Source organism: Volvox carteri (assembly GCF_000143455.1).
Source record: "Volvox carteri f. nagariensis unplaced genomic scaffold VOLCAscaffold_43, whole genome shotgun sequence".
NCBI lineage: Eukaryota > Viridiplantae > Chlorophyta > Chlorophyceae > Chlamydomonadales > Volvocaceae > Volvox > Volvox carteri.
In genome coordinates this window covers 711,380-724,264 of record NW_003307586.1, presented here as the reverse complement: position 1 = coordinate 724,264, position 12,885 = coordinate 711,380, and the positions used below count along the sequence as shown (strand labels likewise).

The window sequence follows — 12,885 nt, the reverse complement described above, 5'->3', positions numbered from 1 at the left end:
CGCCACCTTCGTCGGCCACTACCCATGGTTCGCCACGGTAGGGATTGGGGGTTGGGGGTGAGGGGGTTGGGTTGGGGGGGTTGGGGGGGTTGGGGGATTGGGGGTGAGGGGGTTGGGGGTGAGGGGGTTGGGTTGGGGGGGTTGGGGGATTGGGGGAGACTAGAGGAGGGTTATGTTGCGGTGTTTTGGGTCGAGATGAGGATTCGTGAGGACGCGAATGGCGAGCCCGTCTGTCTGTCTGTTTGTCTGTCTGTCTGTCCAGGGAACTGTTACACACGGGAGCACACGGTGGCTGTGATTTTTATCACTATTGATGATGCGAGTGCCAAAGAAGTATTCATTTGCTCCTGCGTGCATTTCCGTACCCTTGCAGTACAACTACCTTAACGCCGCGCTTCCCAAGTCTCCCTCGGACGATCTGCTGCACAAGCTGGGTCGCTCCGCACTGATTGGGTTCTGCTCCTCCTTCGTCAGCGACTGCGCCTCCAACTCCATCCGCGTGATCAAGACCACCAAGCAGACCACCAAGGAGGCCACCACCTACCCTCAGGTTGCCAGGGTAAGCGGGGCTGGTGCTGGGGGGAGGGGGGGAGGGGGGGAGGGGGGAAGACGAACCACGTGAACGAACGAAGCTGATGGCAAGGAGGGTATAGACTCTGATACGCCAGAAGTAAGGAAGGGGGGGGGGTAAGTATGTAAGTTTTCACTGACACACTTCATTGGGCATTTCCCCCGTTTAGAGGGGGGGGGACACATGGCTCATGAGGGCATCCGGCGCCTGGTGTCGGGGTCGGGGTCGGGGTCGGTGACCCGATGTGCACAAGGTGGTGTCGTGTCGACGTGATGGGCGGCGAACAGACACACGGGGGCACCTCGGGGGCCACTGAGCTGTAATGTGACCGATGACGTCTCATTCCCGTACACACAGACAGACAGACAGACAGATAGACAGACTATGTATATGTATACATTTTATACCTGCCGCACTCCCCCCTCCCCCCTCCCCCCTCCCTCTCCCCCTCTGCCCGCTGCCCCTCGGTCCATCATCCGGATAGATGATCATTGAAAAGGACGGTGTCGTGGGTCTGCTGGGTCGGGGTCTCAAGACCAAGATCCTAGCCAACGGAGTGCAGGTGAGGTGTGGGTGTGTGTGGGTGTAGGGGTGTGTGATGTGATTTAAAGAGGGCCGTCTGTCTCAGTGGGGTCGGTGCGGCATCCGGGCATCCGGGTGGCTGAGGCTGGTGAGGGTGGGAAGAAGGCGGTAAGGAAGAAGTTATAATTTAGGTAGTTGGGTAGTTGGGTAGTTAGCTGAGCAGCGGTTGGTGGTGTGTGCGTGTCTGTCAATGCCTCTCCGTGGCGGCGGCCTGGTCCCCTGATCCCCTGATTCAATATGTAATGCTGATGCTGATCAACAAGTAAAGAGCAGCTGCTATGTGTTCGTCGTCCTGGCTTCCCTCTTACACAACGCCCCCCCCCCACACACACCCGCGCGCCAGCTGGGAGGTTCTGTGCTAACGGTGCTAAAATGTTGCAGCTGCTACAACTGCTTCGTACTGCTTTTGATGCTGGTCGTACGGCTTGTACTGCAGGGCATTTGCTTCACGATCATTTGGCGCCTTGGTCAGGACTGGTGGGAGTCGCACCAGGTGCAGGGGGGGGTGCAGGTGGGGCCGCAGAAACACCAGACGGCGGCAGCACCACCTGCCGCAGGTAGCGGCGGCGGCGGCGGCGGCAGTAGCGACCCGCAGGTGCGGCTGGCGGCGGCGACGCCGGCGGAGGAGGCGACGCTGGCGGCGCCGCCAGCCGGTGCAGCCGCGGACACCACCACCATCTCCATCCTGCCCAAGTGATGACGTCACCGGTTGACGAGTTGGCCCCCGCGACCTGCTGCTAGTAGTATTAGACATACATACATACATACACAGAGGCAAACAAGCAGCGGAAGCCCCCGGGGATACCTCGAGGAGTGTCCATCTCGCATCATCGCCCCTTCGTGTGTACGGCATTGTACGGCATTGTTCATTCTATAGTAGCGATGCGAGGGTGCGGTACGCTACGAATGAACTTTGTATCGCCACGTGGGACCGAGTCATGTACCCCGTCGTGTCGTACGACGTCTTCGCGTCCGCCCCACACTGTAGCCATATCGAAATCGTGAGGGGAGACGGAAGTGCCCCTCCCCCCCTCTCCCTCCTCCCCAAGAACGCCTACTAGTCAGTCAATTCTGCTCCTTGGACTTGGCAGCAGCTTCACGCGTTCGTGGTTCGTCTTTCCCCTCCTACCCCCCCCCCGCGGGGGCCCCCTCCTGTGGTGAAAACTGTGTACAGCACTGGAGCGCGGTCCCTGGGGGCGCTGTTGGCCTCCGTACACTTTGTTGGGGCCTTATTCCCCTTGTTGGGGCTGAATTCTGCCATCGGGGCACCCGGTGGTCGGAAAGCGTTGCGGAAGTGGGTTTGCGGGGGTGAGGGGAGGTGTGTGTGTGTGTATGCTGTAGCTAGGTGTGCATTCTTTGATCTGTATTTATGTATGTATGTCGCTCGGCAGACCGGGACCGGGTGGCTGTGAGAGGAATTGGGAGGTGGGGTGTGGAGTGACGTGGAGTGGTGCCACGGGTGTGTGTGTATGTATGTGTGGGGGGGGGAAGAGGGGTGATTCGGGGGGGTGGGGGATATGGCGGTGGTGTGCGTTGCATCGGTGGCACTGCATGGATGGATTGATCCTTGGTGTTGATGACGTCGACGTCCGTGAAATGATGACGGTGATGACGGTGATGGTGTTGACAATAATGTTAATAACTGCCATTGTATTATAGTAATGGCACTGGTAACGGTGATGATGATATGGTGTTGCTGGCGCATGTATACATGCATGTATGTATGTATGTATGTATGTGGTGCGTTGTGTTGTTTCTAACTCCTTCCCCACCCCACCTCCTCCCCACTTCAGCCCGGCAGAGGAGGGGCAGATTGCCCCCTGGCTGGGTCTCTACATAATTCCACACAACCCCACGAGTACCGTACAGTACCGTACGGGTAATGGACGAAGTTTATTTCTCTAAAGTCCCGCAGCGAGTTGGTCCTGTTGTTGAGCCCTTGCAACCCGTCACATGTAAAATTATGAAAGGGTTTTAATTCCTTGGGGTTTATCATGCGCGACGTACATCAAAGTCGTACTGTTAGATTTAGTTATCGCTGGAGAGGAATGAGTGCGACGTTTTCGTTTGGCCACTAAAATTGGTGGGAGCCCTTGAGTGGCTGCGACTGTGAACGAGAATGTGAAAGTTTGTAAGAATATTAACATTAGATTTGTTTTACCACTACTGTTTTTTTAATTGCACAACCGTAATCAAGTTCTAAGCAAAGCAGCAGCGAGGTGGAGCCGCAAAGTGTTCCTTCCAGACCCACATAAACAGCTTCGACCTTTGCTTTCTCTCTGGCACCCCCCCCGGGGGAAGAATGTGCGCGCTGAAGACGGACACTCACGCCGCTAAACAAAGCCACCAGAGGACCGCATCGCTAATCGCTTCACACATGTATGTGGTTCGTTGATTGTATCACGACTCCCCTGGATTAGTACAGGCAGTACTACGGCAACGTCCAAACGTACAAGGCAAGGCAAGGAGAGGTTTATGGGGGGGAGGTTACATCGATACGCTGCATCCTGCTATAGGTGAAGCTCAGGTCGCCGAGAGGTGGCGATACTGGGTGCGGTGCCGCCCGCGCCCAACCTACATTTAAAAAGTTAATCTTAACATCACCATCACCGAACCGCTCTCTTAATCTTGTCCTGTAGATAGCAGAACACAGGCGGTGCGACGTTCCAGTGCTCTCGTTCTCTAGTCGCCGCGCTTCAAGACCAGGGCACACACGTGGCAACGAGGAAATCGCTGTGCATCGCTCAAGCCGCAACTATCAAACTAGTAACGTGACTAAACTTTTGAATTCACGCACATGTACGTCCGTCGTCTTTTAATGATAGGCTACTTGAGTAACAAGGAAAATTGAACAAATCGACAAAATACAATCTAGCGCATCTACCGCAGCGCAGTAAATCTTTAGGGCATCCTCCAGAAGCCAGCCAGGTGCCAGAGACACAGCACCAGGAAACAAAGCCCCAAAGCCCCAAAGCCTAAATAAAACCCTACCTCTTAGAAACTGAGGGCAGTGATTACCGCTAACTGTTTAATAAGAACAAAATTGTCTACGAGCTTTACTACTTCCCTAAAAAGCCTTCACACAATCTATGGGGGCTATAAAAGGGCAGTGGCGGTACAGCGCCCGGGTAGCAGGTGTGAACGCGGGTAAACGGCGCACCTTGCGGGCGGCACCCGTCCTGACTCCAGCCCATCGGGCGCTCCTGCCCTGCCCGTGCTAGAAACTGTCCATGATTTGTGAGGATGAACAGTTGCATCGCTAAACATCCGATAGTCAGCAAGCCAGGTGGTTGAAAAATCATCAATACCAGGTCGCCCACGGATGGAACTAGTTTTTAGTTTTTTCTAAGGCACCCGATAATCATCGCGGCTTCGCGTACTCCACTTCAACAAGCATCCACAGGTTCACATTTCCAACTTCGTCCACAAAAAAGACAAAAAACCCAAATAGCCTAACCCACATAGTGCCGCGGAGCGTCACCCCGCGCGGCAGGAAGGTGAGACAGAACGGGCCCGGAGACCGGGGCGGTCTTCACTGCCTTCCAGGTCCTCAACGTCGACCCGCCAGAGCCGCCTACTTGCACCCAGACGCGCCCCGAGTAGACGTGGATCCCCGCGGGCACTTCTTGCACTGGGTGCCGTCGTTGCTGTAGGTGTTCGGCTTGCACTGGGCGCAGGGGTGCGCGGTGCTAGCCCTCGAGGAGGGCGCACTGCCCGGGAGACATTTATGGGCTGGCGCAGCTGCGCGCGTGTGTGTATGTGCGTATGTATGTGCGTGTGCGTGTGTGTGTGTGCATCAGGGCAGGGGGGCATAAGAGGTGCACGTGGCGGAAAGCGGGAAGCGGGATCGGGTCGGGTCGAGGGAAGAGTGAATGCGGGAGCTCAGGAAAAGGTAATGGTGCGTGGGGAAGTAGGGTTTCAATGGTACGACAGGAAGTTGGATGTCACGAGATCACCCCAGAGCCCCATTCCCCCCATCCCGGGGGGGAACCCCTCCCAGAGGGGCCCTCACCCCCACGATCACGTGGTACCCCCTCCGTAATCCACAGCAATCTAATCCCCCTTCTCCTTACGCGGCCAACACACCCCCACTGGCGGTCTCTTCGGTGGGCCCCGAGAGCCGGCTGGTCACACAGACAAGCAACAACAATAACAATAACAACAACAATAACGCGTCGGAGCAGAGAGGGAAAAGGTTGTTTCCTGGTAGAGCTTTCCAATTCCACCTCTCGAGGGGAGGTGGGGTGCTGCTGTGGGTGATGGAGTTGGAACGCGCGACAAGTCCAAAGAGGAGTCGCTACCTCACCTACCTGTCGGAGGCGGTATGTACGGCGCTTTGGGTAACGATGACGTAGTAGGCCGCGGCAGCTCCGCCACCACGGCGGCCTTCCCCGTCCGGCACATAAAGCCCGAGGGCTGCGTGACACCGCTGACCTTCTCCGCCCCGCAGGGATAGAAGAAAATGGTGGGGAAATCGGATCCCGGGTACGGATGGGGGCCGATGTCGAACACGGCGCCGCAGCAGGCGGCCATTTTTTTCCGATTGCAGGCCAGAAAGCCCATATTGGCCGTGTTCGAAAGTACAAAGTCTGCGTCACTGCCGTCGTCCCAGGTTAATTCGGCACCTTCAAGAAATGGAGAGCCACCATCAGGACTGGCCAGGAGATGACGATGCCGGGCAATCTGGGTTCCTGATTTTTCTTGTTGATGCTGCTGTTCTTGGTGCTGCTGTTGAAATAGCCAGAGGCGAATAAGCTCCGGTAGGCGGCGTTGGCCGCCCGGAAGGTGAGTCGGGACAAGGAAATCGGTAGTCGCGTCCATCTGGCTGAGGAGTCGCTCGACCAGAGCTACGCCTTCGTCTTCGCTGTCATCTTCGTTACCATCTTCATAGACGACGGAATTGCTGGAGGTGAAGAGATTAGCAAGGAAGCCGTCGCTGCCACTGTTGATTGTTCCGCGCAGCATGCGGCGATGGGCGGCGGCCTTGTTAGGCCAAGTGAGTTTCAGACCAGTCCACATTAATACAGTTTCCTCAGCTGCAGCGTCGACCACGGGCTGCGACCAAAGTGTGGCAGCGACCTGTTCAGCAGATGCGAGGGATGCGAGGGTGCCGCCGGCGCTCGCACATTTGTCGGAAGCTGCAGCGGCAGTGATGGGAGCACCGGTGCGATATAACAAGTACTGGGTCCCATCGTCGGATGTCAGGGTCACATGGGGCTCCAAAGCGATGGCCACTCGCGCGAAAAGCGCCACCGTAAGAGCGACAGTCACCGGACGATGGTTGAGGAAACCTACAAGGAAAATAACACACGAGAGAATTTATAAATAAACGAATATGTCCTTCTGGTACCTGCTTGCATGCTGCCTCGCGGCGGATTTTGCCTATCAGACCAACCACTGAAACGGTTTTGAAGGAAGAACACTGATTGGCGTCACGTTAAGCCGCTGCAGTCCCTGTTTTACGCAACTAATTCCTCACCTTTAATTTTATGTTGCATTGAGGCTAAAGCACTTGCCGCGTCTCCCTTCGCCGTCCGCTTGGGTGAGATAGGTTTTTGAGAATGTCCAACGGAAAACAATAGCTGGGTCTTGAAAGGACGACCTAAGTCTATTGTGACATGCTAGAAATAAATGCTTTCGGAATGCGTGTATGGCGAGGAATGGTGCCAGTAGCGGCTTCCACTCCTTCTGATGTGTGGGCCACACGGACTATGTCGAGGGCAACTGAGAGTAAATGCACGTTACTCACAATAAAAAAATTCAATCATAGCTAGGAATGGACTTACATTGGGCATGGACGTATCAGGAGACAGGTTTCCATGGCTTCTGTAGCAGTTGTACGGAAACTTGGAAGCCGAATTGCGTGTGCTTAGATCGTCATAAGGCGCGTCATATATTCTATCCATTTCTGTCATGTAAGATTAATCTGTTTTCATGAACTTCCCACAACAGCTATGCATATGTATGTCCATTCCTCAGCTACTGATTAGGACAATGCCGCCACGGAACCCAAACTTGCGCAGGAAGGAATTGCTTCTGCATAAGATAGTGTTCAATTGTTTTGATATGCAAATTATATCCATTCTGTCGTATGAGGTCCAGGTGTGGGGACAGCATTTTATTCTCCAGGTCGTTGAACGACCACCTGATGGGCGAAGGCATGCATAGGCGGCCCTGCTGCTTCGAAAGGTCTCAGAGAAAATCGCATGGTCGAGCTGCAACGCACGTTTCTGAAGCTTCCCTCTGGGTTAGAGAGGATACCGGAATATCATGTGTTGTTTAGGAGGCTTGGTAAATGGCCCCTCCACTTTCACTGGGCCTCACTTAGTTACCGTTTTTGCAACAGGGTTATCCCCTTGCGAAGGGGATTGTGTTTCACAGTGTTTTGCGTGAGGAGAAACGTCATGCAGCGCGTTCTGATTGTGCTGCCACCAACTGGGGTGTCATGATCCTAAGGGGTCTCCGGTGCTTAGGGCATTGCCCGGCGCTGCACCCGGACCGAGATGAAGAGTTTAAAGTCAATTTCATTTCGTCGAACCCGATAAATGTTAGATCAGTCATGGAAAAAGCTTTCAAAAAGCGATTTGATGATGGCTGGCATAGCCCACGTCTTATCAACACCCCCCCCGGGAGCTTGTGTCGGGCAACAGTAAACCAAGGGTTAAGACGTGCCGGCATACCTATTGGATGGGAACGCCAAAACACACGACGTGCTACACCCCTGCGAAGTCACACTTGCCATTGCTGCGGTTTCGCTTAGGAGCGTGGTCTTTGGAGGTTAGCCGACCCGGCAGTCGGTCGCGCCCGCCCCCCCCGGGGTTCCGCCGGGGTTCCGGCGCTGTGCTGGTGTCATATAATGTAACACCCAGGGAAAGTGGGATTAAGGTAGCGGAGGGGAAAAGGTGAGGAACGCATACACACACGCACATACACATGGCGCATAGTTTCCCCCCCGCCACCCTCCACCCTCGGGCCCCCCGCCACCCTCGGGGCCCTCCAGAGCACACTCGGGGGAATAGGGAGCGAACGGAAACGAGCTTTTCAGCTTCCCGCAGCGCGGGGAACGGTATAAAAGCAAACAAGCAACCAACCAAGAAACAAGCAACCAACCAAGAACTAACCAAACGAATCAATGAACGAAAATTACGAATAGTTGAGAATCTTTTCCGCGAAAACAAACCCCAAACCCAATAACCGACATGTTATATAGTGCACCTGACTGTCGTACGACATGCAAAACTGTATCCCTTGGGAACAATGTCTTTCACCCTGTCTCTCCTCCGTCGTGTCGCCAAAATATTTACAGGGAATACATACATACATACATACATACATACATACATACATACATACATACATACATACATACATACATATTGCGGCAGGAGAGGAAAGACAACATGGGGGATATAATAATGATACACACGGGGTGGGGGTGGGGGGAGGGGGCACTCCGCCCGGACGTCCTAAAGCACCCCCCCATCCACACACACCCGCACCGCCTCACTCCACCTCCCGCCCTGACACCACCCCACCACCACCCACCCAAAGCTCCCTTTATAAATGCTGGCCTAGGGGCCTGTACGTATGTCGTACGTTACGCGCCAGGCGCCGTGTGGCCCCCTCCCACATACACATGGGGACCAGGAGCCCCTCCTCCCCTCCACTTCGAGATATGCGTGCCCCCACTAACTCTGGGGGTGGCAGCAATGACGCGATGATGACAGCGATAACAACAACAACTGTAGACAGCGACGGAGCCCCCCGCGACTCCCTGGCCCTCACCCACCCTCACCTTCCCCGCCGCGCTCCCCCGCAACCGCCTCCTCCTTTCCCTCCCTTCCCTAGCGAGACAGAGATGTAACCACCCACACAAATACATACGTACATACATACATGCAGACATAACGACAATATAACATCCCATGATAATATTTTACACTTCCAGGTATCCATTCAACAAATCTATGAACCGATATTTCTCTTCCCATCAAACACCGCGTAAAATGTCGGTTAGCATGTCTGTTAGAAGGTGGTGTAACACATACATACATACAAACATACACCCACAGGGTCGATGACACGCTGTCGCTGTCCGCAGGGTGTGTGGAAAGGCGGCTGCTGAGGGCAGCTCTCTCTCTACCCCTGTGCGGGGGGCGGGGGGTGGGGGCGATTGGGGAGCCAGGGGTAGAGGGGTGCGACACCTTGGGCGGTGCCTGCCGTACAGTGCCGTACAGTGTGGCGTCTCCATTACCAGAGGAAGGCGGACTGATGCCCCTAGCAGCCTCCTCGTCCTGTCATGACTCCTAATGCGGCGACACCAACTCGCAGCGAAGCTGCACTGCGGAGCGGGATGATGTGATGTGTGATGTGGGGGATGTGGGGGATGTGGGGGATGTGCGGCGGCCAGCCACGACCGGCCTTTTGACACCGTGCGTACATCAGAAAAAACACATGTTTCGGCCCCCTCCCCTTTTCCCCCCAGCGCCACCTGCCACCTTAACTATTACACCTTGACGGGCAAACATACCGCACGACACCCGAAATACACCCCCCCGTCATACATACACACGCACACCAGGCTGCGCCCGGGGGTGTAAAAGGGGGACAGGAGAGCGCACCCACGGCGACATCAGACATACACACACACGTCACCGATATAGCCACCACCAACGTCAGCATCATCATCATGACCACCGTGTGCAAAAGGAAGAGAGATGCGGCCCCGGCTGCTGCTGCGGCTGCTGCTGCGGCGGCGGGGGCTGCTGCTGTAGCTGCAACTGCGGACCAGCTGTTGCTACAGCCGCCAGGTCCAGTCCAGCAGGGTTGTATAGACCCCGAGGCTGTAGCACCGGCCCCGCGCCGCCCGGAGGTGCAAGCCCCCAGTACGACTGCGGCGGCTGCGGCGCCGGCGGCGGCGCCGCTGCCGCTGCCGCCGCCGCCGCCATCTGGAGCTGCGGCGCCGCCGCCTCCAGCGCCGCCTGGATGCGGTTCCCCAGCTGCTGGAGCTCCAGGAGGGCCTCCCGCGGGCTATACTCCCGTACGGCCGGGTGCTCGGGGGCCGCCGCCAGGGGCGCCGCATCCGCCATCATGCGAACGAAGGCCCCGACTGCGACATCCCGTTCGCGTGCCTGTGCGATACCTGTGTATGTGTATGTGTGTGTGCAAGTGCAAGTGCAAGTGCAGGGGGGGAGGGAGGGTCCATGTGAGTTCGTGTGTAGGTGACTGGCGCATGATGTGTACGTGTATATATGTATGTATTCAAAACACCGTGCTGTAGTGCCATGCCGTAGACATATGCAGCAATCCAACATCCCCGCCGTGGAATCTACGGTTCCGTACATGTCCGTACACATGCAGCAGCGAGTCGCCAGAACCCCGGCTCGCTTACTGAGGGTCAGTTCAATGGGTCCCGCGGCAGGGTGGCCCGCAACCCGGGGGCGACCCCCCGTCGGCGCGGTGGCACGTGCCCCCGCCGCCGCCGCCGCCGCCGTCAGCATCGCGGCGGCGGGGCCTCCTCCTCCCGCGGCCCCGGGACCGAGCACCAGCCCCTCCTGGTCCAGAGCAAACGGCAGCAAATCTGATTCGCTGTCCTCACGGATAAGCGGACACGTCCTGGCGTCGACGTCAGGGTCGCCGTACGTGCCGTACAGGTCGTACGGAACGACGTCTTCCGTGGGCTCGGCGACGTCCATGTTTTCCGCAGCAACAGCGGCGGCGGCGGCGGAGCCGTTACCCATCCCTCTTGCTGCGCCGCGGTCGCCAGCAGCACCGGTGGTGGCGGAATCCGCAGCGGCGCCCGGGCCTGCCCGCATCGCTGCCGCCGCCGCCGCCGCCGAGTCCGTACTGTCAGCCGCAAGTCCGGTACCCTCGCCGCCGCCGCCGCCGCCAGCGCCACTGCCCTCCGCTGCCGCCGCCGTCGTGGCGGCAGCCCTGGCCGCCGCTCCTCTGCGCTGGTGCTGGTGATGTAGGTGATGGAGATGTACGGCTGGTGAGGTCCCCGGTACGGCAGAGCTAGAGGGACTGAGGCTGAATATGGCGGAAGTGGAGGAGGAGGAGGGGTCGCGGTGCCGCTGGGAGGTACGACGGGGCTGGTCGGCGGAATCCGGCCGCATGCGGGGCCCCCCCGGGGTGGAGGGGTTGGAGTACGACGACTCCAAAAGGTCGCGTAGAGGGGAGAGGCTGGCCATCAACGGACCTGCGAAGGTTAGTTGGGAGGTTGGGTAGTAAGTTGGGTGGTTAGTACGACGGTACGACGGATTTCCGTGCGTCTCAGGTACGGCAAGGAAGCATATTACGACAGCCCGCTGTAACTACGACACACTACGACAGAGTCTTAAGTAAATTTTCTTTAACGCGCTTTCTTGTCGTACCTGCGAGCTGACAAACACGGCAAATCCTCATATGCGGTCGGAAGGTCAGCACCAGAGGAAAACTCGACGATACACACGTCGTACATTGAGCCATGAAACTAATGAGCCGCCATGGTTTTCTGAAGCGCCCTTGCGTGCCGTGTCGATCTACACACTCCTCCTCCTCCCGGCCCCCCCCGGCCCCCCCGGCCCCCGCGCAACCCCTCACCCCCCCCCCGCTCACTCCCTCCACCCGCACTCCCTTACCCGCCGCTCCAGCACTGGCCAGGGAGGGGTCCAGGGACCCGCTCCGGGAGCTCCAGGAGGGGCGCCGGATGGTGGCCAGGTACGTGATGTCGCGACCGCTAACACCCCGGGCGGGGCCCACAACCCCCCCCCCGCCACCACCCACCCCCCCGGCACCGGGGGGGGCCACATGGCCAGCGAAATAGCCCAGAGGGACCATGGCCTGTACGGCAAAAGGCAAGGTTGATGACTCAGCAGTTGGCGTTACTGTGTGGACGTCAGGTACGACATGCCCCGCCCCGCCCCGCCCCGCCCCGCCCCGGGGCCCAGCCGCATCCATCCATTCATTCGTACATTCGTACTAAGCCGGCTCACTCACGCACCTGGTGGAGGGAGGCCAATGACATCAAGGACTGTACGGAAGGGGTGAAGGCGAAGGGAAGCTGCGGACTGCCCCCTCCGTGGGGTACGGGCAGCGGCAGCGGCCGACTCGACGGCGGGCTGCTGCCGGGGATTCCATTGTACGGCATGGAAGCGTGACGGTGATGATAGTGGTACGGGTGTTGTTGATGGTGGTGGTGATGATGATGGTTGGGATGTACGACAGTAAGTGCTTGGCTGGATGCACTTGTCGCTGCACTGCCGACGGCGGCGGCGGTGTGGGACTTGCCAACGGCGGCGGCGGCGGCTGGCGGCATCGGCGGCGATGGCGCCGATGCCGCCGCTGAGGATGAGGTGCCTGGCCGCGGCGGCGGCGCCGTCACGTCACCGACTCTTCTCGGCGCAGCGGATGATGCTCGTACGTCTGCTGTACAGCCGCCGCCTGCACTAGCGCCGTCACCACCGCCAGGGCTACTGCTGCCGCCGCTGCTGTCACGAACCGCGCTGGCGTCAGCGGCACGATCCGCCTTCCCGCCATCCGCCGCGCCACTGGTGACGGCAGCCTCGGCGGCGGCATCCGAAGAAATGGATGGGGAAGCGGCGGCAGCGGCGCCGCCGCCGCCAATTCCGCTGCCTCTTGCCCCGCCGGGTTTCATGGCACCCAGCGCCAGTCCTAGCATGCCCCGCGGCGCCGCCGGGGCGCTCCCCGGGGCCATCCGGTGCTGTGCAGCGACGGCAGCGGCGGCTGCAGTG

The 12,885-nt window shown here is 58.2% G+C and overlaps 3 protein-coding genes across 3 annotated transcripts in view; 1 reads left to right on the top strand and 2 right to left on the bottom strand.

Moving 5' to 3' along the window:
• The window catches only part of VOLCADRAFT_82831 (uncharacterized protein), a gene marked incomplete at its 3' end in the record, with an annotated part of 4,385 nt that extends 2,535 nt beyond the window's left edge, over positions 1–1,850 (top strand). Inside the window, exons 5-7 of the mRNA XM_002954506.1 lie at positions 374–559; positions 1,056–1,133; positions 1,590–1,850. Of these exons, the coding sequence (XP_002954552.1) occupies positions 374–559; positions 1,056–1,133; positions 1,590–1,850 (525 nt within the window). The remainder of the gene's footprint in view (positions 1–373; positions 560–1,055; positions 1,134–1,589) is intronic.
• A 2,755-nt stretch (positions 1,851–4,605) lies between these two features.
• VOLCADRAFT_106426 (uncharacterized protein) lies at positions 4,606–6,651 on the bottom strand (the record flags this gene model as incomplete). Its single annotated transcript, XM_002954445.1, has 3 exons — positions 4,606–4,820; positions 5,464–6,444; positions 6,633–6,651. 3 exons carry the CDS (start codon positions 6,649–6,651, stop codon positions 4,606–4,608), a joined length of 1,215 nt encoding a protein of 404 aa, XP_002954491.1.
• Positions 6,652–9,292: 2,641 nt separating this feature from the next.
• VOLCADRAFT_95367 (uncharacterized protein) overlaps positions 9,293–12,885 on the bottom strand; it is a gene marked incomplete at both ends in the record, with an annotated part of 10,226 nt that continues 6,633 nt past the window's right edge. Inside the window, 7 exons of the mRNA XM_002954444.1 lie at positions 9,293–9,298; positions 9,408–9,494; positions 10,006–10,295; positions 10,545–11,351; positions 11,773–11,974; positions 12,135–12,164; positions 12,633–12,854. Coding sequence (XP_002954490.1) covers positions 9,293–9,298; positions 9,408–9,494; positions 10,006–10,295; positions 10,545–11,351; positions 11,773–11,974; positions 12,135–12,164; positions 12,633–12,854 — 1,644 coding nt within the window. The remainder of the gene's footprint in view (positions 9,299–9,407; positions 9,495–10,005; positions 10,296–10,544; positions 11,352–11,772; positions 11,975–12,134; positions 12,165–12,632; positions 12,855–12,885) is intronic.